The sequence below is a fragment of the Microcaecilia unicolor genome, chromosome 3 (assembly GCF_901765095.1).
Source record: "Microcaecilia unicolor chromosome 3, aMicUni1.1, whole genome shotgun sequence".
Classification (NCBI taxonomy): domain Eukaryota; kingdom Metazoa; phylum Chordata; class Amphibia; order Gymnophiona; family Siphonopidae; genus Microcaecilia; species Microcaecilia unicolor.
In genome coordinates, this window is record NC_044033.1 from 377,584,127 (window position 1) to 377,607,159 (window position 23,033).

General features: G+C 51.7%; 1 protein-coding gene across 2 annotated transcripts in view; it reads right to left on the reverse strand.

Moving 5' to 3' along the window:
* The window catches only part of TMEM214 (transmembrane protein 214), a 256,765-nt gene that overhangs the window by 123,431 nt on the left and 110,301 nt on the right, over positions 1 to 23,033 (reverse strand). For both annotated transcript variants that reach the window (XM_030198624.1, XM_030198623.1), the window contains exon 7: positions 11,294 to 11,375. In XM_030198624.1, the coding sequence (XP_030054484.1) occupies positions 11,294 to 11,375 (82 nt within the window). The remainder of the gene's footprint in view (positions 1 to 11,293; positions 11,376 to 23,033) is intronic.

Genomic DNA, 23,033 nt, shown 5'->3' on the forward strand with positions numbered 1-23,033 from the left:
TGGCCGCCCGTACATTCTTAAGAGGAGTGAAGCCTCGAGGCATTCTTTTAACTTCAAGAGACTCAAGTTCAACTGCCTGCTGTACTACCGTTCTGAGATAATGGCTGGCATGACTGCAAACCAGAAACGGTGGTAATTAGGGCTGAATTTTGATTATAATGTTAATCATGATTAAAGGTATGCTATTTATTTAATTCCCTAGGGTTTCCAGCTCTTCTTTGAAGAGCAGTTTCCTTTCAAAGAAATCTACTAAGATGGGTGTTGAGAAAGGAAACAACTGCAAGTTCCCTTTTCCAAGTCACAAAAGGGAAATGGCTAAGCTATTAGTGGTCCACTTCCTGCAGAAGGCTCAAGAAATGAGAGGCCACCTGGCGTATCAATTGCTCAGAATCTGCCTATTCCTCAAATTATCCAAGAATGCTGTGCTCAGACCCAGCAGAAGCAGGCATTACATCATTAGTGCTGCACCCGTCCTTAAAAGTCTGCTGTTTCCAGAAGGATTCCAGCTAGGAATATTAATAGTCGCTGGGAGGAAGACCCCTTTCTGCTGGAATTGTGGTCTCTATGAAAACTGTTGGAACCTAATCAACTGCCTCAGGCAGAATAGCTGTTCCCAGATTACTTGGGTAGCAAAAACAGTGCAGGCCTGTGTGTGTGGAAGCTCATTACATTTAAATCAGAGCCTGAATAGTTTAATAAAGGGAAGGTCTCGCAGGCTCTCAGATCTTTTCCATGGTGGGCTCTTTAAAGGTAGGGTCTAGAGAGAACCCTCCATCATGCTCAAGGACCCCAGAGTATAGAAATTAACCAAAGGAAGCTCTACTCTCCATAAAAGAGCGAGACCAGTGAAGGGTCAATATTTATGGACATCAGGTGCACATGCTCTTCCAGCAGTGATCCAATTCTAGGTGCTAGACACTGCATAGCCTGCAAATCCAGTGGTGCTCTGGATTTCTGCTTACTATGTCAGCAAAACAAGAGAGACTAGTATACAAACACTTTAAAATAAATAATATACAATTTATATATCATACAAATAACAGATATAAAACATGATTGCACAGCAAAGCATGCATACTAGTATGTGTGAAAAGCATAGCTGGATTTGACTGGAACAGAAATAAATAGATAGTGTAGTGATCTAGTTACTGCTGCCAGAATTCTGTGCAAAAAATTTCTAAATTATGCGTACAAAATTTGCAAATTCTGCAAAATTCTGTACACAAAGTTTACAAACACCAAGTTTATTTGGCATAATTTAACTAATATTATTACCAATACTTTTTGCAGCCCCCTACCATCCACCCACAGCATCCCCCTTTTTTTTGCCCCTCCCTCTCCCACACACAGCATTCCCCTTTTTTGCATCCCCCTCCCTCCCTAACAGCATCCTTTTTTTTTTTTTTTTTTTAACAGCCCCCTCCCACCAACTTTTTTTTACAACCACCCACAGCATTCCCTTTTTTTATTTTTACAGCCTCTCCCTCCCCCACACATAGCATCGCCCTTTTTTTGCATCCCCGTCCCACTCACCCTTTTATTTTTACAGTCCCCTCCCACCCTTGTCGCCTACAGTACCCTTTTCCAAAGCCCCTCCCCTACACATAGAATTTCCCTTTTTTTGCAGCCCCTCCCACCCTGCCCCTTTTTTTGCAGCTCCCTCCCTCACAGCAGGCCTGTTTTTTTGCAGCTCACTCCCACAGAATGCCTCCCCAGCATCCCTTTTTTTTTTTTTCTTTTTTAAATAGCCCCTCCTCCAGCCACCCCCTTAGATGTAGAAGGTCCAAGTTTTCCTGAGGACGTCCCGGCGAAGGGGCATTATCGAAACAAGATGGGTGTCTATCTTTCGTTTTGATAATACGGTCAGGGATGCCCAAATCGCGAAATTTAGGTTGACCTCAGAGATGGTTGTCATTAAGATTTTTGGCGATTTAGGAAACGAGGATGCCCATCTCAGAAACGACCAAATGCAAGCCATTTGGTCACCGGAGGAGCCAGCATTTGTACTGCACTGGTCCCCCTGATATGCCAAGACACCAACCGGGCACCCTAGAGGGCACTGCAGTGGACTTTAGAAATTGCTCCCAGGTGCATAGATCCCTTACCTTGTGTCCTGAGCCCCCAACCCCCCCCCCCCCACAGCTGTACACCACTACCATAGTCCTTAGGGGTGAAGGGGGCACCTACATGTGGGTACAGTTGGTTTCTGGTGGGTTTTGAAGGGTTCCCATTTACCACCACAAGTGTAACAGGTAGGGGAGGAAGGGCCTGGGTCCGCCTGCCTGAAGTGCACTGCACCCACTAAAATTGCTCCAGGGACCTGCATACTGTTGTCATGGAGCTGGGTATGATATCTGAGGCTGGAAAAAATATTTTTAAAAATTTTGAGGGTGGGAGGGGGGTTGGTGACCACTGGGGGGAGTCAGGGGAGGTCATCCCCGATTCCCTCCGGTGGTCATCTGGTTATTTAGGGCACATTTTTGTGGCTTGGTCGTAAGAAAAAAAAAAAAAAAAAAAGGACCAGGTAAAGTCGGCCAAGTGTTCATCAGGGACACCCTTCTTTTTTCCATTATCGGTCGAGGACGCCCATGTGTTAGGCACACCCCAGACCTGTCTTCGCTACACCTCCGACACGCCCCCGTGAACTTTGGTCATCCCCGCAACAGAAATCAGTTGAGGATGCCCAAAATCAGCTTTCGATTATGCCGATTTGGGCGACCCTATGAGAAGGACGCCCATCTTCCGATTTGTGTCAAAAGATGGGCGCCCTTCTCTTTCGAAAATAAGCCTGTAAGTGTTCCAATGATATCATGTGTGATGTGTCTAATGAGGCAGCGTTAAAAATAATTTAAAAACACAGGGTGAATGCTCAAAACACCGATTAAGAAATATGCTGATAAAAAAAAAGGGGGATACGACCATAAGAAAGGAAGAAAAAAAATCACAAGCTTAAAGAAGTGCAAAAGATAACTTAAAATGAAATTCATATTTGGACAAAATTTATAAATACTGATCAAGCTGTAGCTAAAACACAAAAGCTAAGATACACAGGAGCATATTCAGAACAAAATTATATGAAACATTCTAATAGCATTTAATAATGTAAAGGAGGATGAATCATAAGAAGGAAAAAAAAGGAGGTAAAACAAAAACACCAAATTGTCAAGAGATACAAGAGGAAACTTAGATTTAAAAATATTCTAGTACAAGACCAAGCATTTATTCATGTTGATCACATAAGAGTGTCACATATAGTCTGTGTTCTACCAAGTAACAAGAAAGCAGCAAATTCCAATTCTTGGTTCAAACCTCTGGGACCGATACTACTGAACTGAAAGATGAGCTGCATTCCCAGAACCAAGTCAAAAACTAAGTAGAAACTAATCAGGAGAAAAAAAAAGGAGAAAAATAAAAACAAGGTCCCTCATACTCACGGAAAAACAATAAGAAAGGAAGGCACACAAGAAAAAAAAAAAAGGGCCACACTCAGGGGAGCCAAAACCAAATGTGACTACCCTGCTCCATGTTAAACAATAGACTGCTGGTTCCATATGATTCAGTCAGGTGGGAAAGAATCTGAGCATGCCCAGTACGGGGCTGACAAAGGCTTCTGAAGAGTCCAGAATGCTGAGCAGCATTTGTGCCAGGCTCCATCAGAAGATATCACCCACACATGGTAAGTGTAGTTCTGCTTCTCCTTGGAGAAAAAGCATTGCACGCAGCACCTTTTAGGCACAATACAGATAACCTACTTTCGGGGTGTTACTGGAGTACCTTACAGTCTAAATTCCAACAGAAATAGGTCTCTGGTGATACCAGCCTTACTGAGTGAAATGTCAGAAGCAAATATGTTCCCTCTTACCCTTAGATCCAAGCTCACTATGCCCTAAACAATAGAATAACTCCATACCAAGATTATTATGAAATTAAGGCAATTATTTTATTTACAATAGAAGCAAAGATAACATGCAACGAAAGCAAAATAGAGAGAGAAACAGCTTAGAATAAATGTCCATAAACTCCTAACTAGACTCCTAACAGAGTCACCCTAAACCCCCAGCATGTATAGCGAATGCTACATACCTGTAGAAGGTATTCTCCGAGGACAGCAGGCTGATTATTCTCACTGATGGTGACGTCCACGGCATTCCCCTCCAATCGGAATCTTCACTAGCAAAGACGTTTGCTAGCCCTCGCGCGCCCATGCGCGACCGTCTTCCCGCCCGAACCGGCTCGTATTCGTCAGTCCCGTATGTAGCAAGACAAAGACAAGGGAAGACAACTCCAAAGGGGAGGCGGGCGGGTTTGTGAGAACAATCAGGCTGCTGTCTTCGGACAATACCTTCTACAGGTAAGCGAATGCTACATACCTGTAGAAGGTTTTCTCCGAGGACAGCAGGCTGATTGTTCTCACTGATGGGTGACGTCCATGGCAGCCCCTCCAATCGGAACTTCACTAGCAAAGGCCTTTGCTAGTCCTCGCGCGGCCGTCTTCCCGCCCGAACCGGCTCATGTATGTCAGTCTCATATGTAGCAAGACAAAGACAAGGGAAGACACAACTCCAAAGGGGAGGCGGGCGGGTTTGAGAGAACAATCAGCCTGCTGTCCTCGGAGAATAGCTTCTACAGGTATGTAGCATTCGCTTTCTCCGAGGACAAGCAGGCTGCTTGTTCTCACTGATGGGGTATCCCTAGCCCCCAGGCTCACTCAAAACAACAAACATGGTCAATTGGGCCTCGCAACGGCGAGGACATAACTGAGATTGGCCTAACAACTTATCCAACTAACAGAGAGTGTAGCCTGGAACAGAATAAAACATGGGCCTAGGGGGGTGGAGTTGGATCCTAAAGCCCAAACAGATTCTGAAGCACTGACTGCCCGAACCGACTGTCGCGTTGGGTATCCTGCTGCAGGCAGTAATGAGATGTGAATGTGTGGACAGATGACCACGTCGCAGCTTTGCAAATCTCTTCAATAGTGGCTGACTTCAAGTGGGCTACCGACGCTGCCATGGCTCTAACATTATGAGCCGTGACATGACCCTCAAGAGCCAGCCCCGCCTGGGCGTAAGTGAAGGAAATGCAATCTGCTAGCCAATTGGATATGGTGCGTTTCCCCACAGCCACTCCCCTCCTGTTGGGATCAAAAGAAACAAACAATTGGGCGGACTGTCTGTGGGGCTGTGTCCGCTCCAGATAGAAGGCCAATGCTCTCTTGCAGTCCAATGTGTGCAGCTGACGTTCAGCAGGGCAGGAATGAGGACGGGGAAAGAATGTTGGCAAGACAATCGACTGGTTCAGATGGAACTCCGACACAACCTTTGGCAAGAACTTAGGGTGAGTGCGGAGGACTACTCTGTTATGATGAAATTTGGTGTAAGGGGCCTGGGCTACCAGGGCATGAAGCTCACTGACTCTACGAGCTGAAGTAACTGCCACCAAGAAAATGACCTTCCAGGTCAAGTACTTCAGATGGCAGGAATTCAGTGGCTCAAAAGGAGGTTTCATCAGCTGGGTAAGAACGACATTGAGATCCCATGACACTGTAGGAGGTTTGACAGGGGGCTTTGACAAAAGCAAACCTCTCATGAAGCAAACTAAAGGCTGTCCTGAGATCGGCTTCCCTTCCACACGGTAATGGTATGCACTGATTGCGCTAAGGTGAACCCTTACAGAGTTGGTCTTGAGACCAGACTCAGACAAGTGCAGAAGGTATTCAAGCAGGGTCTGTGTAGGACAAGAGCGAGGATCTAGGGCCTTGCTGTCACACCAGACGGCAAACCTCCCCCACAGAAAGAAGTAACTCCTCTTAGTGGAATCTTTCCTGGAAGCAAGCAAGATGCGGGAGACACCCTCTGACAGGCCCAAAGAGGCAAAGTCTACGCTCTCAACATCCAGGCCGTGAGAGCCAGAGACCGGAGGTTGGGATGCAGAAGCGCCCCTTCGTCCTGTGTGATGAGGGTCGGAAAACACTCCAATCTCCACGGTTCTTCGGAAGACAACTCCAGAAGAAGAGGGAACCAGATCTGATGCGGCCAAAAAGGAGCAATCAGAATCATGGTGCCTCGGTCTTGCTTGAGTTTCAACAAAGTCTTCCCCACCAGAGGTATGGGAGGATAAGCATACAGCAGACCTTCCCCCCAATCTAGGAGGAAGGCATCCGATGCCAGTCGGCCGTGGGTCTGAAGTCTGGAACAGAATTGAGGGACCTTGTGGTTTGCTCGAGATGCGAAGAGATCTACCAAGGGGGTGCCCCACACTTGGAAGATCCGGCGCACTACTCTGGAGTTGAGCGACCACTCGTGAGGTTGCATAATCCTGCTCAACCTGTCGGCTAGACTGTTGTTTACGCCTGCCAGATATGTGGCTTGGAGACGCATGCCGTAACGGGCAAACCCACAGCCACATGCTGACGGCCTCCTGACACAAGGGGCGAGATCCGGTGCCCCCCTGCTTGTTGATGTAATACATGGCAACCTGGTTGTCTGTCTGAATTTGGATAATTTGGTGGGACAGCAGATCTCTGAAAGCCTTCAGAGCGTTCCAGGCTGCTCGTAACTCCAGGAGATTGATCTGTAGACCTTGTTCCTGGAGGGACCAGCTTCCCTGGGTGTGAAGCCCATCGACACGAGCTCCCCACCCCAGGAGAGACGCATCCGTAGTCAGCACTTTTTGCGGCTGAGGAATTTGGAAAGGGCGTCCCAGTGTCAAATTGGACCAAATCGTCCACCAGTGCAGGGATTCGAAAAAAAACTCGTGGACAGGTGGATTACGTCCTCTAGATCCCCAGCAGCCTGAAACCACTGGGAGGCTAGGGTCCATTGAGCAGATCGCATGCGAAGACGAGCCATGGGAGTCACATGAACTATGGAGGCCATGTGGCCGAGCAATCTCAACATCTGCCGAGCTGTGATCTGCTGGGACGCTCGCACCCGGGAGACGAGGGACAACAGATTGTTGGCTCTTGTCTCCGGAAGATAGGTACGAGCCGTCCGAGAATCCAGCAGAGCTCCTATGAATTCGAGTCTCTGTACTGGGAGAAGATGGGACTTTGGATAATTTATCACAAACCCCAGTAGCTCCAGGAGTCGAATAGTCATCTGCATGTACTGTAGAGCTCCTGCCTCGGATGTGTTCTTCACCAGCCAATCGTCGAGATAAGGGAACACGTGCACTCCAAGTCTGCGGAGCGCTGCTGCTACCACAAGCCAGGCACTTCGTGAGCACCCTGGGCGCAGAGGCGAGCCCAAAGGGTAGCACACAGTACTGGAAGTGACGTGTTCCCAGACGGAATCGGAGATACTGTCTGTGAGCTGGCAGTATCGGAATATGCGTGTAAGCATCCTTTAAGTCCAGAGAGCATAGCCAATCTTTTTCCTGAATCATGGGAAGAAGGGTGCCCAGGGAAAGCATCCTGAACTTTTCCTTGACCAGATATTTGTTCAGGGCCCTTAGGTCTAGGATAGGACGCATCCCCCCCCGTTTTCTTTTCCACAAGGAAGTACCTGGAATAGAATCCCAGCCCTTCTTGCCCCGGTGGCACGGGCTCGACCGCATTGGCACTGAGAAGGGCGGAGAGTTCCTCTGCAAGTACCTGCTTGTGCTGGAAGCTGAAAGACTGAGCTCCCGGTGGGCAATTTGGAGGCATGGAGGTCAAATTGAAGGCGTATCCTTGCTGGACTGTTTGAAGAACCCAACGGTCGGAGGTTATAAGAGGCCACCTTTGGTGAAAAACTTTCAACCTCCCCCCGACCGGCAGTTCGTCCGGCACAGACACTTTGATCTCGGCTATGCTCTGCTGTAGCCAGTCAAAAGCTCGCCCCCTGCTTTTGCTGGGGGGCTGTGGGGCCTTGCTGAGGCGCACGCTGCTAACGAGAGCGAGCGCGCTGGGGCTTAGCCTGGGCCGCAGGCTGGCGAGAGAGAGGATTGTACCTACGCTTACCAGAAGAGTAGGGAACAGCCCTCCTTCCCCCATAAAAACGTCTACCTGATGAGGTAGATGCTGAAGGCTGCCGGCGGGAGAATTTGTCGAAAGCGTTATCCCACTAGTGGAGCTGTTCTACCATCTGTTTGACTTTTTCCCAAAAAATGTTATCCGCTCGGCAAGGGAAGTCCGCAATCCGCTGCTGGATCCTATTCTCCAGGTCGGAGGCACGCAGCCATGAGAGTCTGCGCATCACCACAACTTGAGCAGCGGCCCTGGACGCAACATCAAAAGTATCAAATACCCCTCTGGCCAGGAATTTCCTACATGCCTTCAAGCTGCCAGACCACCTCCTGAAACGGCTTGGCTTGCTCAGAAGGGAGCTGGTCCACCAAGTCCGCCAGCTTCCGCACATTGTTCCGCATATGGATGCTCGTGTAGAGCTGGTAAGATTGAATCTTGGCCAAGAGCATGGAAGAATGATAGGCCTTCCTCCCAAAGGAGTCTAAGGTTCTGGGGTCTTTGCCCGGGGGCGCCGAAGCATGCTCCCTAGAACTCTTAGCCTTCTTCAGGGCCAGATCCACCACACCAGAGTCGTGAGGCAACTGAGTGCGCATCAGCTCTGGGTCCCCATGGATCCGATCTTTTTGGGAATGTGGGGATTAGTTAGTGGCTTGGTCCAGTTCGCCAGCAATGTCTTTTTCAGGACATGATGCATGGGTACTGTGGACGCTTCCTTAGGTGGAGAAGGATAGTCCAAGAGCTCGAACATCTCAGCCCTTGGCTCATCCTCCACAACCACCGGGAAGGGGATGGCCGTAGACATCTCCCGGACAAAGGCGGAGAAAGACTCTCGGAAGGAGAAAGCTGCCTTTCAGGGGAGGGAGTGGGGTCAGAAGGAAGGCCATCAGACTCCTCGTCAGAGAAATATCTGATGTCCTCCTTTGCCTCCCACGAGGCCTCATCATCAGTATCAGACACAAGTTCACGGACCTGTGTCTGAATCCGTGCCCGTCCCGACTCCGTGGAAACACGGCCACGGTGGGAGCGTTGAGAGGTGGACTCCCTGGCCGGCAGCGGCGAAGCTCCCTCCCGCGACGTCGTCGGGGAGTCCACCTGGGAGGCAGCCGAAACTGGTACCGGGGACCTCACCCCGGGCAAAGGGCCAGCTGTCGCCTCACTCGACTGCACCGGTGGCGCACGCACCCCTGGTACCGAAGAAGGGCGCAACAGCTCTTCCAGGATGCCAGGAAGAACGGCCCGGAGACTCTTGTGCAGAGCAGCTGTGGAGAAAGACTGAGAAGCCGGTGCAGGCGTTGAGGTCAGAACCTGTTGCGGGCACGGAGGCGGTACCGGGCTGTCCGGGATAGAGCGCACCGACACCTCCTGGATGGAGGGTGAGCGGTCCTCCCGGTGCCGATGCCTGCTGGGTGCCGACTCCCTCGGCGACCCAGAGCTCCCGGTACCAAGTCGGGAAGGTGACCGGTGACGATGCTTCTTCGAGCGAAGCATGTCACCGGAGCTCCCTGGTACCGAGGAAGACGTTGAATCCAGACGTCGCTTCCTCGGGGCCGGGGCCAAAGATGGTCGATCCCGGGGGGGGGGGGGGGGGGGGGGGGGGGGGGCTGTACCGCAGGAGCCCTCAGGGCAGGAGGAGACCTACCCGAAGGCTCACAGCCACCAGCAGGGGAATGGACAGCCCTCACCTGCACTCCAGACGAAGCACCACCGTCCGACGACATCAGCACCAGCGGGGGTCCCGGTACCGCCGACGCACTCTTTTGAAGTCTCGGTACCGACGACGCAGGAGGAAGACGCCTCGATGCCGTCGACGCCAATGCGATCTCCGAAGACTTCAGTGCTGCCGACGCCGATGCACCTGACGAATCTCGAGATGCTGTTGCCATCGAAGCGCCGGAGAACAGAACGTTCCACTGGGCTAATCTCGCTACCCGAGTCCTCTTTTGCAAAACAGCACAAAGACTACAGGCCTGCGGGCGGTGCCCAGCCCCCAGACACTGAAGACAAGATGCGTGCCTATCAGTGAGCGAGATTATCCGGGCGCACTTCTTGAAGCCGCTGGAAGGCTTCGATGACATGGGCGGAAAAATCACGCCGGCGAAATCAAAATTCACGATGACAATAGGCACCAAGAAAAACCCGTACGGGCGGCCAACAAGGCCGCTCCCGAAAGCGAAAGGATACTTACGCTGGGAAAAAGCTAGAAATACGTGAAAAAAGGGAACCTACTCTATTTTTTTTTTTAACACAGAAAAGTAGAAAAACTGCGTAAGACGCGCGAGGTCTTCTGAGGGTCACGAAACGGAGGCAAAACACAACCGTCCCGAGCGCGGACAAAGACTGACGAACACGAGCCGGTTCGGGCGGGAAGACGGTCGCGCATGCGCGGTGCGCATGGGCGCGCAAGGGCTAGCTAACGTCTTTGCTAGTGAAGATTCCGATTGGAGGGAGATGCCGTGGACGTCACCATCAGTGAGAACAAGCAGCCTGCTTGTCCTCGGAGAAACAAAGGTCCACGGGAAGCACACAACCTGATGTAGACCTCCAGATGAAAGCATGTTCCTACAACAGTCAGGTCCAACAGTGTTCCTCAAATGGAATGGAAACACAGTAGCCCTTGCATCACATGAGCCCCTTTTTATACCGAAATAATAAGCTGCAGCTGTGCCGACATATATTCTGGCTTTGGCGGTGGTGCACACAACTTTGTTCATTCCAAATAATGTGGCTTCAAAGGCCAACTGATTGTCTCATTGGCACCACACTAAAGAAGTCACCTTGACAAGAAGCCGGGGTTTCATAAACAATGTGTGATTTGCCAGTCACAACGTATTTCCAGCTGCAAGGGTAATTTCAAGAGTCCTTGGCAGTTCTGGCCATGTCGTCGATGCCGATGCCGACCTTGTTATTGTAAGTACATCGGGACCCTTGTCAGCAGTCTTCATCTGTATGCACAGTTGTGGTTTCAGCAACAATAGGCCTGTCACTGAAAGATAGAATAAGCCTAGGACTGCATTTCTAAAGTCAGGTTATTAATGCTGCATAGTGTCAAGTGCAAAAATATCCAAACCAGGACATCAAATTGCCAATCTTCAAATTGTTGTATAACACAAATTCAAGCAAAGGTTGCTAGTAAAATGAAAAGATTTTTTCATAGTGTCAGGTACCATGATCCCATATAACTTTGCTATACAGGAACACACATAGTGCTTGTTTTGCTCCTACAACCTCACTGTCTGAAAAGTGATGTAGGTTAGGAAGACTTGCATATCTACAACAAAGTTTTATAGGAAAAACAACAAAAAAAGAAATGCTGATCTGAAAAATAAGCTAAGGCAAGGAACTTACATTAAAAGTCGGTCCAGGTATGCAATAGCATACGGAGACAGAGACTTGATCCCCAGCACTGGAAGCATAATTCCAAGCCACACTGAAAGAGAAGAAAAAATTGGGAGCACATTCTAACCAACTTTATATAGGCATAGTAAGAAGGAACAGTCTACTCTCCCCCGTGTGTCTCTTCATTGCACAAATATACTGTCTATATAGATTTTATTTGTTGTGTACCTTAGCTTGGTAAATGTTGCAAAGGGAAAATGTTAAGCTTTTATTCTGAGGAGTTTTTTAAAAGTTAGTCTTTTTTTTTTTTTTTTTTTTTTAAGATACTTTGTTAAACCTCTTCCTCAACCTGACTATAACTATCCTATCTTCATTCTGCTGGTGTCTTTCAGTAACATCAGAGCACTATTTATTCTGAAGTCAGAAGTGTTTCTGAGAAAGCCTGGCTGGTGCCAGTGTAATTCCTGCCTGTAGAACTCTTAAGAGATAAAGCAAAGATACTAACCTGTAGCAGGTATTTTCCTAGGACAGCATGATTATATTCTCACAAGTGGGTGACGCTGAGCTGCATCGCCCAGTCGGGTATTTACCAAGCTAAATGAGAGCTTTGTGGAACTCGAGCCACACTCCACCTCACAGGCGCAACTGCCCTCCCACCAGTCAAGTGAACATAGTCTCCTCAGTTTAATACTATAGCAAAAAAAAAAAAAAAAAAAGGAACAACAAGAGAGATAACTCCAAGGAGAAGTGGGAGGGGTTGTGAGAATATAAAGCCCGAATCCTTAGAGAATACCTGCTACAGGTAAGTATCTTCGCTTTCTCTGAGGACAAGCAGGCTTCTATATTCTCATAAGTGGGGAATCCCTAGCATTCAGGCTCACCAAAAAACAACAAACAGTGGTAAAGTGGGCCTTGCAACAGCGAGGACAAAACACAGTTTAACCTGAAACTATATACAATCTAAATGAGTGTACAGCCTGGAACAGAATAAAATGGGACTAGGAGGGTGCAGTTGGATTCTAGACCCCAAACAGATTCTGTAACACTGTCTGCCCGAACCAACTGTCAAGCGAATGATACATACCTGTAGCAGGTGTTCTCCGAGGACAGCAGGCTGATTGTTCTCACGACTGGGTTGACGTCCACGGCAGCCCCCACCAACCAGAAGAAAACTTTGCGGGTGGTCCCGCACGCAGGGCACGCCCACCGCGCATGCGCGGCCGTCTTTCCGCCCGTGCGCGACCGTTCCCGCTTAGTTGAATGGCAAGCAAAGGAATGAGGAAAAAATGCAACTCCAAAGGGGAGGAGGGAGGGTAGGTGAGAACAATCAGCCTGCTGTCCTCGGAGAACACCTGCTACAGGTATGTATTATTCGCTTTCTCCGAGGACAAGCAAGCTGCTTGTTCTCACGACTGGGGTATCCCTAGCTCTCAGGCTCACTCAAAACAAGAACCCAGGTCAATTGAACCTCGTAACGGCGAGGGCATAACAGAAATTGACCTACGAAGAACAACTAACTGAGAGTGCACCCTGAACAGAATAAAAAACGGGTTCTGGAGGGTGGAGTTGGATTCAAACCCCAAACAGATTCTGCAGCACCGACTGCCCAAACCGATTGTTGCGTCGGGTATCCTGCTGGAGGCAGTAATGTGATGTGAATGTGTGGACAGATGACCACGTCGCAGCCTTGCAAATCTCTTCAATAGTGGCTGACTTCAAGTGGGCCACCGATGCTGCCATGGCTCTAACACTATGAGCCGTGACATGACCCTCAAGAGTCAGCCCAGCCTGGGCGTAAGTGAAGGAAATGCAATCTGCTAGCCAACTGGAGATGGTGCGTTTCCCGACAGCGACCCCCTTCCTATTGGGGTTGAAAGAAATAAACAATTGGGCGGACTGTCTGTGGGGCTATGTCTGCTCCAGATAGAAGGCCAACGCTCGCTTGCAGTCCAATGTGTGCAACTGACGTTCAGCAGGGCGGGTATGCGGTCTGGGAAAGAATGTTGGCAAGACAATTGACTGGTTAAGATGGAACTCCGACACCACCTTTGGCAGGACCTTAGGGTGAGTGCGGAGGACTACTCTGTTATGATGACATTTAGTATACGGAGCATGGGCTACCAGGGCTTGAAGGTCACTGACTCTACGAGCTGAAGTAACTGCCACCAAGAAAATGACCTTCCAGGTCAAGTACTTCAGATGGCATGAACTCAGTGGCTCAAAAGGAGGTTTCATCAGCTGGGTGAGGACAACGTTGAGATCCCATGAAACTGCAGGAGGCTTGACAGGGGGCTTTGACAAAAGCAAGCCTCTCATGAATCGAACGACTAAAGGCTCTCCAGAGATGGCTTTACCCTCTACACGATAATGGTAAGCACTAATAGCACTAAGGAGATTCCTTACTGAGTTGGTCTTGAGACCAGACTCTGATAAGTGCAGAAGGTATTCAAGCAGGTTCTGTGCAGGACAAGAACAAGGTTCTAGGGCCTTGCTCTCACACCAAACGACAAACCTCCTCCACTTGAAAAAGTAACTCTTTTTAGTGGAATCCTTTATAGAGGCAAGCAAGACACGGGAGACTCCCTCAGACAGACCCAACGAAGCAAAATCTACGCCCTCAACATCCAGGCCATGAGAGCCAGAGACTGAAGGTTGGGGTGCAGAAGCGCTCCGTCGTTCTGTGAAATGAGAGTCAGAAAACACTCCAATCTCCACGGTTCTTCGGAGGACAACTCCAGAAGAAGAGGAAACCAGATCTGACGGGGCCAAAAGGGCGCGATCAGAATCATGGTGCCGTGGTCTTGCTTGAGCTTCAGTAAGGTCTTCCCCACCAAAGGTATGGGAGGATAAGCATACAGGAGGCCCTTCCCCCAATGGAGGAGAAAGGCATCTGACGCCAGTCTGCCGTGTGCCTGTAGTCTGGAACAGAACAGAGGCAGCTTGTGATTGGTCTGAGAGGCGAAAAGGTCCACCGAGGGGGTGCCCCACTCTCGGAAGATCTTGCGTACCACTCTGGAATGGAGCGACCACTCGTGCAGTTGCATAACTCTGCTCAGCCTGTCGGCCAGACTGTTGTTTACGCCTGCCAGGTACGTGGCTTGGAGAAGCATGCCAAAGTGGCAGGCCCAATGCCACATCCTGACGGCTTCCTGACACAGAGGGCGAGATCCGGTGCCCCCCTGCTTGTTGATGTAATACATTGCAACTTGATTGTTTGTCCGAATTTGGATGATTTGGTAGGACAGCTGATCCCTGAAGGCCTTCAGAGCGTTCCAGATCGCTCGGAGCTCCAGGAGGTTGATCTGAAGATCCTGTTCCTGGAGGGACCACACCCCCTGGGTGTGGAGCCCATTGACATGAGCTCCCCACCCCAGGCGAGATGCATCCGTCGTCAGCACCTTCGTGGGCTGCGGAATTTGGAATGGACGTCCCAGGGTCAAATTGGTCCGATTTGTCCACCAGTGTAGCGAAGCGCGGCAACTGATGGACAGGCGAATGACATCGTCTAGATTCCCGGTGGCTTGGCACCACTGAGAAGCTAGGGTCCATTGAGCAGATCTCATGTGAAGACGAGCCATGGGAGTCACATGGACCGTAGAGGCCATATGGCCCAGGAGTCTCAACATCTGCCGAGCTGTGATCTGCTGAGACGCTCTGGTCTGGGAAGCGAGAGACAGAAGATTCTGAGCTCTCGCCTCGGGAAGATAGGCCTGAGCCGTCTGAGAATTCAGCAGAGTGCCTATGAATTCCAGAGATTGGACAGGCTGGAGATGGGACTTCGGGTAATTTATCACAAACCCTAGCAGCTCCAGAAGTTGAATAGTGCACTGCATGGACCGAAGAGCTCCTGCCTCTGAGGTGCTCTTCACCAGCCAATCGTCGAGATACGGGAACACGTGCACCCCCAGCTTGCGTAGGTACGCCGCAACCACCACGAGACACTCCGTGAACACCCGTGGTGCAGAGGCGAGCCCAAAGGGCAGCACACAATACTGAAAGTGACGTGTCCCCAGACGGAATTGGAGATACTGTCTGTGGGATGTGAGTATAAGCATCCTTTAAATCCAGGGAACAAAGCCAATTGTCTTTCTGAATCATGGGGAGAAGGGTGCCCAAGGAAAGCATACTGAACTTTTCTCGCACCAGATACCTGTTCAGGCCTCTCAGGTCTAGGATGGGGCGCATCCCCCCTGTTTTCTTTTCCACAAGGAAGTACCTGGAATAGAATCCCTGCCCGGGTGGCACGGGCTCGACCGCATTAGCGCTGAGAAGGGCGGAGAGTTCCTCTGCAAGTACCTGCTTGTGATGGGGGATGAAGGATTGGCCTCCCGATGAGCAATTTGGTGGAGTGGAGACCAAATTCAGGGTGTATCCGCACCACACTATTTGGAGAACCCACTGGTCGAGGTTATAAGAGGCCACCTTTCGTGAAAAACTTTCAACCTCTCCCCGACCGGCAGGTCGTCCAGCACGGATCCTTTGATGGCGGCTATGTTCCCATGGATCCAGTCAAAAGCCCGTCCCCTGCTTTTGCTGTGGAGGCGCAGAGGGCTGCTTAGGCGCACGCTGTTGACGGGAACGAGTGCGCTGGAACTGCCCCTGTGCCTGAGGAGGCCTTCGGGCCGGCTGGGTGTACCTACGCTTGCTGTAGGCGTAGGGTGCAGCCTGCCGGGCCCGGGAAAAACGTCCACCTGCAGAGGTGGATGCTGAAGGCGCCCGGTGGGAGAGCATGTCGAGAGCGGTTTCCCGCTGGTGTAGTTGGTCCACCAACTGCTCGACCTTCTTGCCGAAAATGTTATCCCCCCGGCAAGGGACATCCGCCAGCCGCTGCTGGGTGCGGTCGTCCAGGTCAGAGGCACGCAGCCAGGAGAGTCTGCGCATCACTATACCTTGTGCCGCAGCTCGAGATGCCACATCACAGGTGTCAGATACCCCTGGACAGGAACTTTCTGCACGCCTTCAGCTGCCTGACCACCTCCTGAAAAGGCCTGGACTGCTCCGGAGGGAGCTTGTCGACCAGGTCATTATTCCACATGTGGATGCTCGTGTAGAGCTGGTATGATTGGATGCGGGTCACGAGCATGGAAGATTGGTAGGCCTTCCTCTCAAACAAGTCCAGAGTGCGAGACTCCCGCCCAGGGGGCGCCGAGGCGGTATCCCTCGAACTCCGTGCTCTCTTGAGAGCAGAGTCCACGACCGCCGAGTCATGAGGCAATTGAGGCCGCATCAACTCTGGGTCTGAGTGGATTCTGTATTGGGACTCCGCTTTCTTGGGGATGGTGGGATTAGATAGTGGCTTCAACCAGTTCTGAAGCAGTGTCTCCTTAAGGACATTGTGCAACAGCACCGTGGAAGACTCTAGGTGGTGATGGATAGTCGAGGACTTCGAGCATCTCCGCCCTCGGCTCATCCACAGTGACCACGGGAAAGGGAATGCTGATAGACATATCCCTGACAAAAGAGGCAAAGGAGAGGCTCTCAGGAAGCGAGAGCTTCCTCTCCGGTGAAAGAGTGGGGTCGGAGGGAAGGCCCACAGACTCCTCTGAGGAGAAATATCTGGGGTCCTCCTCCTCCCCCCACGAGGTCTCCTCCTCAGTGTCGGACATGAGCTCTCTCAGCTCAGACCTCAACCGGACCTGTCTCGACTGCGAGGAACCACGTCCTCGATGATGGCGTCGAGCGGTGGACTCCCGCGTCGGCGGGGACGAAGCTCCCTCCATTGACGTCGACGGGGACTGCACCTGAGTGGCGGTTGACACCGGCGCCGAAAGCGGCGTCGGCGGCCTCAGCATCGGGCCAGAGCCCACCAGCGCCGGGGGGCGCAAGCACCCCCCGTCCTGGTAGAGCCTGGCGCATCAGCCCTTCCAGGATCCCAAGAAGGATGGCTCGGAGGCACTCGTCAAGGCCCGCTGTCGGGAAAGGCAGGGGGGCTGGTGTGGGTACCGGAAGCAGCTCGGGTCTGGCACCGAAGACCCGGCCGTCGACACCGATGCTGTCGAGGTCGACGTCGAAGGGCTGGCGCAAGTTCCAAAAAGACGATCCCGCAGAACTTGCCTTGCCACCTACGTCCGCTTCCTTAAGCCGAGACACAAGGTGCACGTCTTGGAATTATGCTCCAGGCCGAGGCACTGGAGTCACCAAGCGTGAGTATCGGTCTGCAAGATCTGCCGGCCGCACCGATCACACTTCTTAAATCCGCTTGGAACCTTCGAGGACATCGACGGAAAAATCACGTCGGCGAAGTCAAAATCGTCGATGGTGGCGGTGAAAAGCACATCCGAAAAAGAAAAACAACCGCGCGGCCACGATGACGCGCCCTCGCAATGACGAGGAAAACTCTTTTTCGTTTTTTTTGAAGGAAAAATAAACACGAACGCGTACACGAGAAAGAAAAAAACCGCGGGCTAGGCTGCAATCCGGTTTCCGGGGCTGACTAAGAGAGAGATGTGAACACGTCTCTCTCCAGCGCGGAAAGGAAAAAAATGAGCGGGAACTGTCGCACACGAGCGGGAAGACGGCCGCGCATGCGCGGTGGGCGTGCCCTGCATGTGGGACCGCCCGCAAAGTTTTCTTCCGGTTGGTGGGGGCTGCCGTGGACGTCAACCCAGTCGTGAAAACAAGCAGCCTGCTTGTCCTCGGAGAACATCGGGTATCCTGCTCAAGGCAGTAGTGAGATGTGAATGTGTGGACTGAAGACCACATCGCAGCCTTGCAAATATTTCTTCAATGGAGGCTGACCTCAAGTGGGCTACCGAGACGGCCGTGGCTCTGATATGAGCCATGACATGACCCTCCCAGGCCAGCCCAGCCTAGGCATAAGTGAAGGAAATGCAATCTGCAATACAAATTGAATGATGGGTTTCACAATGGCAATCCCCATCCTATTAGGATCAGAAGAAACAAAAAGCTGGGCAGACTTTCTGTGGGGCCTTGTCCACTCCGTGTAGTATGTCAATGCTCTCTTTCAATCCAAGGTGTGCAAGTTGCTTTTGCCAGGATGGGCATGAGGTCGGGGGAAAAATGTTGGCAAGACAAATCGACTGGTTCAGATGGAACTTAGGGTGCATGTAGAGGACTACTCTGTTGTGATGAACTTAGTATAAGGTGCATTCACTATTAAGGCCTGAAGCTCACTGATCCTACAAGCTGAAGTATCAGCCACCAAGAAAATGACAACCCAGGTCAAGTACTTCGGATAGCAAGAATTCAGTGGCTGAAAGCAGCTTTCATTAGCTGGGTGAGAACAACATTGAGATTCCATGACACTGGCTGAGGTTTGACAGGGGACTTGCAAACCTCTCATGAAGCGAACAACTAAAGTCTGTCCAAAGATGGCTTACCTTCTACACGTTGATAAGCACTAACTGCACTAAGACGAACCCTTACGGAGTTGGTATTGAGACCAGACTCTGATAGGTGTAGAAAGCATTCAAGCAGAGTCTGTGTAGGGCAAGTAAGGAGATCTAGGGTTGCTCTCACACCAGATGGCAAACCTCCTCCATTTAAAAGAGTAGCACCTCTTAGTGGAATCTTTCCTGGAAGCCAGAAAGACCCAGAAGACACCCAAGGATGTAAATTCTAGGCTCTCAATATTCAAGCTGTGAGAGCCAGAGACTGGATGGCTGGGATGTAGAAGTGACCCCTTGATCTGCGTGATGAGGGCCGGAAAAAGGTAAAATTATGTATCATACCTGATAATTTTCTTTCCATTAATCATAGCTGATCAATCCATAGACTGGTGGGTTGTGTCCATCTACCAGCAGGTGGAGATAGAGAGCAATCCTTTTGCCTCCCTATATGTGGTCATGTGCTGCCGGAAACTCCTCAGTATGTCGATATCCAAGCTCCATCCGCAGGACTCAGCACTTAGAGAATTACACCCACAAAGGGACACTCTGCCCGGCTCACCACCGCCGAAACGGGGGAGGGGAATCCGTCCAGCTCATCCCCGCGGAGCGGGGGAGGGACACCACCCCGCCGGTGCGGGGGGATCTGGCTTATCCTGCAACCGCAACCGCGGGAGGAGCTGACTGACCCTAACACCGCCGAAGCGGGAGGGGTACAAAGCTGCCCTACAGCCGCACGAAGCGGGAGGGAGTGCCGGCAGAATTTATGTCTCAATCCAGCCCCGTAAAACGGAGGGGAGAGGAATGCAGCAGCTCACTGTAACACAAACTCGTCTCAACTCTTGAAGACTCCAATTGAAAAAACTTGAACACGAAGTCCTCCTGAACAGGAACTGAAGACTAAACTTGAATCTGAAATGCAACCAGAATATAAACAGTACAGATATCTGGGAGGGGCTATGGATTGATCAGCTATGATTAATGGAAAGAAAATTATCAGGTATGATACATAATTTTACCTTCCATATCATCATGCTGATCAATCCATAGACTGGTGGGATGTACCGAAGCAGTACTCACCCAGGGCGGGACATAGAAATCCCTGACCACAACACTGAAGCTCCAAACCGGGCCTCCGCCCGAGCAGCCACAGTCAAGCGGTAATGCCTGGAGAAGGTATGGGCCGATGCCCAAGTTGCCGCCTTGCAAATCTCTTCCAAGGAGACGGACCCGGCCTCTGCCATCGAGGCCGCCTGAGCTCTAGTGGAGTGAGCCTTCAGCTGGATAGGCGGCACCTTCCCTGCGGCCACATAAGCCGCTGCAATGGCTTCCTTGACCCATCTTGCCACTGTAGGCTTAGCAGCCTGCAGACCCTTACGAGGACCTGCAAACAGGACAAACAGATGATCCGATTTCCGGAAATCATTGGTCACTTCCAAGTATCTGATGACGACTCGTCTCACATCCAGATATTTGAGAGCAGAGTATTCCTCTGGGTAGTCCTCCCTACGAAAGGAAGGGAGACAGAGCTGCTGATTCACATGGAAGCGAGAAACAATCTTGGGCAGGAAGGAAGGCACTGTGCGAATAGTCACTCCTGCCTCAGTGAACTGCAGAAAAGGCTCTCGACATGAGAGTGCCTGGAGCTCGGAAACTCTTCTGGCTGAAGTGATAGCCACCAAAAAGACTGCTTTCAACGTCAGGTCTTTCAAAGATGCCCTCGACAAGGGTTCAAAAGGCGGCTTCTGCAAGGCTCTTAGCACCAGGTTGAGATTCCACACAGGCACCACTGAGTGCAGAGGAGGGCGCAGGTGATTAACTCCCTTGAGAAAACGTACCACATCTGGCTGCGAAGCCAGGGAAGCACCCTTCAGGCGGCCCCTGAAGCAAGCCAGAGCTGCTACCTGGACTTTAAGGGAACTGAGCGACAGGCCTTTCTCCAGACCTTCTTGCAGGAACGCCAGCACTGAAGAAATTGGAGCAGTGAAGGGAGAAAGTGAGCCTGCTTCACACCACGCTGCAAAGGTACGCCAAACCCTGGCGTAAGCAGTAGAAGTAGAGCGCTTCCTCGCTCTCAGCATAGTGGCGATGACCTTGTCTGAGAAGCCCTTCTTCCTCAGATGCTGCCGCTCAATAGCCAGGCCGTAAGACCAAAGGGGGAGGGATCCTTTATCACCACGGGACCCTGATGCAACAGGCCCTGCTCCACTGGCAGCGGCAGAGGATCGTCCACTGAGAGACTGATCAAGTCCGCATACCAGGGACGTCTGGGCCAGTCCAGACCCACCAGGATTATCCGGCCCGGATGCTTTGCCACCCGGTCTAGTACCCTGCCCAACATGGGCCAGGGCGGGAACACATAGAGAAGCTCTTGTGTCGGCCACTGTTGGAGAAGAGCATCTACTCCCAAAGATCGAGGGTCCCGTCCTCTGCTGAAAAAGCGCGGCACTTGGCAATTGGCCGATGACGCCATCAGATCTAGGCTCGGCTGGCCCCAGCGCTTCGTGATGTCCAAGAACGCCTGAGCCGATAACTGCCACTCTCCGGGTTCCAAGGTATGGCGACTGAGAAAGTCCACCTTGACATTCATGACTCCGGCAATGTGGGCAGCTGACAGCTGTTCCAGGTTAGCTTCCGCCCACTGGCATAGATTCATGGCTTCCTTGGCTAGAGGGGCGCTCTTGGTACCTCCCTGGCGGTTGACATAGGCCACAGCCGTGGCATTGTCCGACAGGACCCGTACTGGCTTCAACGCCAGGACCGGGAGGAACTCCAAAAGCGCCAACCGAATGGCTCTGAGTTCCAGGAGGTTGATAGACCACTTTGCCTCTGCAGGAGACCAGAGCCCCTGCGCTGTCCTTCCCAAGCAGTGGGCTCCCCAGCCCGTCAAAGAGGCGTCCGTCGTGACGACAATCCACTCCGGGGTCACAAGAGGCATCCCTGCAGACAACTTGTCTGTCTTCAGCCACCAGCTCAGCGCCTTGCGCACTGCTGGGTCCAAGGGAAGTCACACAGCATAATCCTCCGACACCGGAGTCCAGCGCTGCAGCAGAGAGAGTTGTAGTGGTCTCATATGAGCCCTGGCCCAGGGCACTACTTCCATCGTGGCCGTCATAGAGCCCAACAGCTGCACATAGTCCCAAGCCCGAAGCGGAGAGGCTACTAGGAACTGGTCCACCTGAGCCTGAAGTTTGACAATCCGATTGTCCGGCAGGAACACTCTGCCCACTTGGGTGTCGAATCGAACTCCCAGATACTCCAGGGACTGAGTCGGGCGCAGCTGGCTTTTCTCCCAGTTGATGATCCACCCCAGGGAGCTCAAAAGAGCAATCACCCGGTCCACAGCTTTGCCGCACTCTGCATAAGAGGGGGCTCGGATCAACCAGTCGTCCAGATAAGGATGGACTTGTACTTCCTTTCTCAGGAAGGCCGCGATGACCACCATTACTTTGGAGAAGGTCCGCGGAGCAGTAGCCAACCCGAACGGGAGGGCTCTGAACTGGAAGTGTCGGCCCAGGACTGCAAAACGCAGAAAGCGTTGATGAGGAGGCCAGATGGGAATATGCAAGTACGCTTCCTTGATGTCCAAGGATGCCAGGAACTCCCCTGCCTTCACTGCCGCTATAACAGAGCGGAGAGTCTCTATGCGAAAGTGCCGAACTTTCAAGGCCCGATTGACCCCTTTGAGATCGAGGATAGGCCGTACAGAACCTCCTTTCTTTGGTACCACAAAGTAAATGGAGTAACGTCCCTTGCCAAGCTGATTTTCTGGCACCGGAACGACCGCACCCAGGCGTATCAGGTTGTCCAAGGTCTGCTGCACTGCCACAGCTTTGACCGGAGACTTGCAGGGAGAGAGTACAAACCCGTCTCTTAAGGGTCGGCAGAACTCTAGCTTGTAGCCGTCTCTGATGACTTCCAGCACCCAAGCGTCTGAAGTTACCCTGGTCCACTCGCCCAGAAACGAGGACAGGCATCCTCCAATCTGCACTGGACCAGGACCCCGTCATTGGGTACGAGACCCTGGGGGAGGACCGGAGGGCGCACCTCCGGGACGGCGGTCTCTGCGAAAGGAATGCTGCTTGGGGGAGAAATTCCTCTTGAAGGAAGAGGGGGCAGAGGAGCCCGACTTGCCCGGGCGGTACCGACGGGCTTCCTGAAACCGTCCTCTGGAGATACCGGGGCGAGCACTGGCCCGAGCCCTGACCTCTAGTAACCTCTTGCCCTTAGACGTGCCGAGATCGGTCACAATTTTGTCCAGCTCGACCCCAAAGAGCAGCTTGCCTTTAAAAGGCAACTTAGCCAGGCGGGACTTAGAGGCGTGGTCAGCAGACCAATGTTTCAGCCAAAGCCAGCGCCGCGCAGAGACTGTCTGAGCCATACCTTTAGCCGAGGCTCTCAAG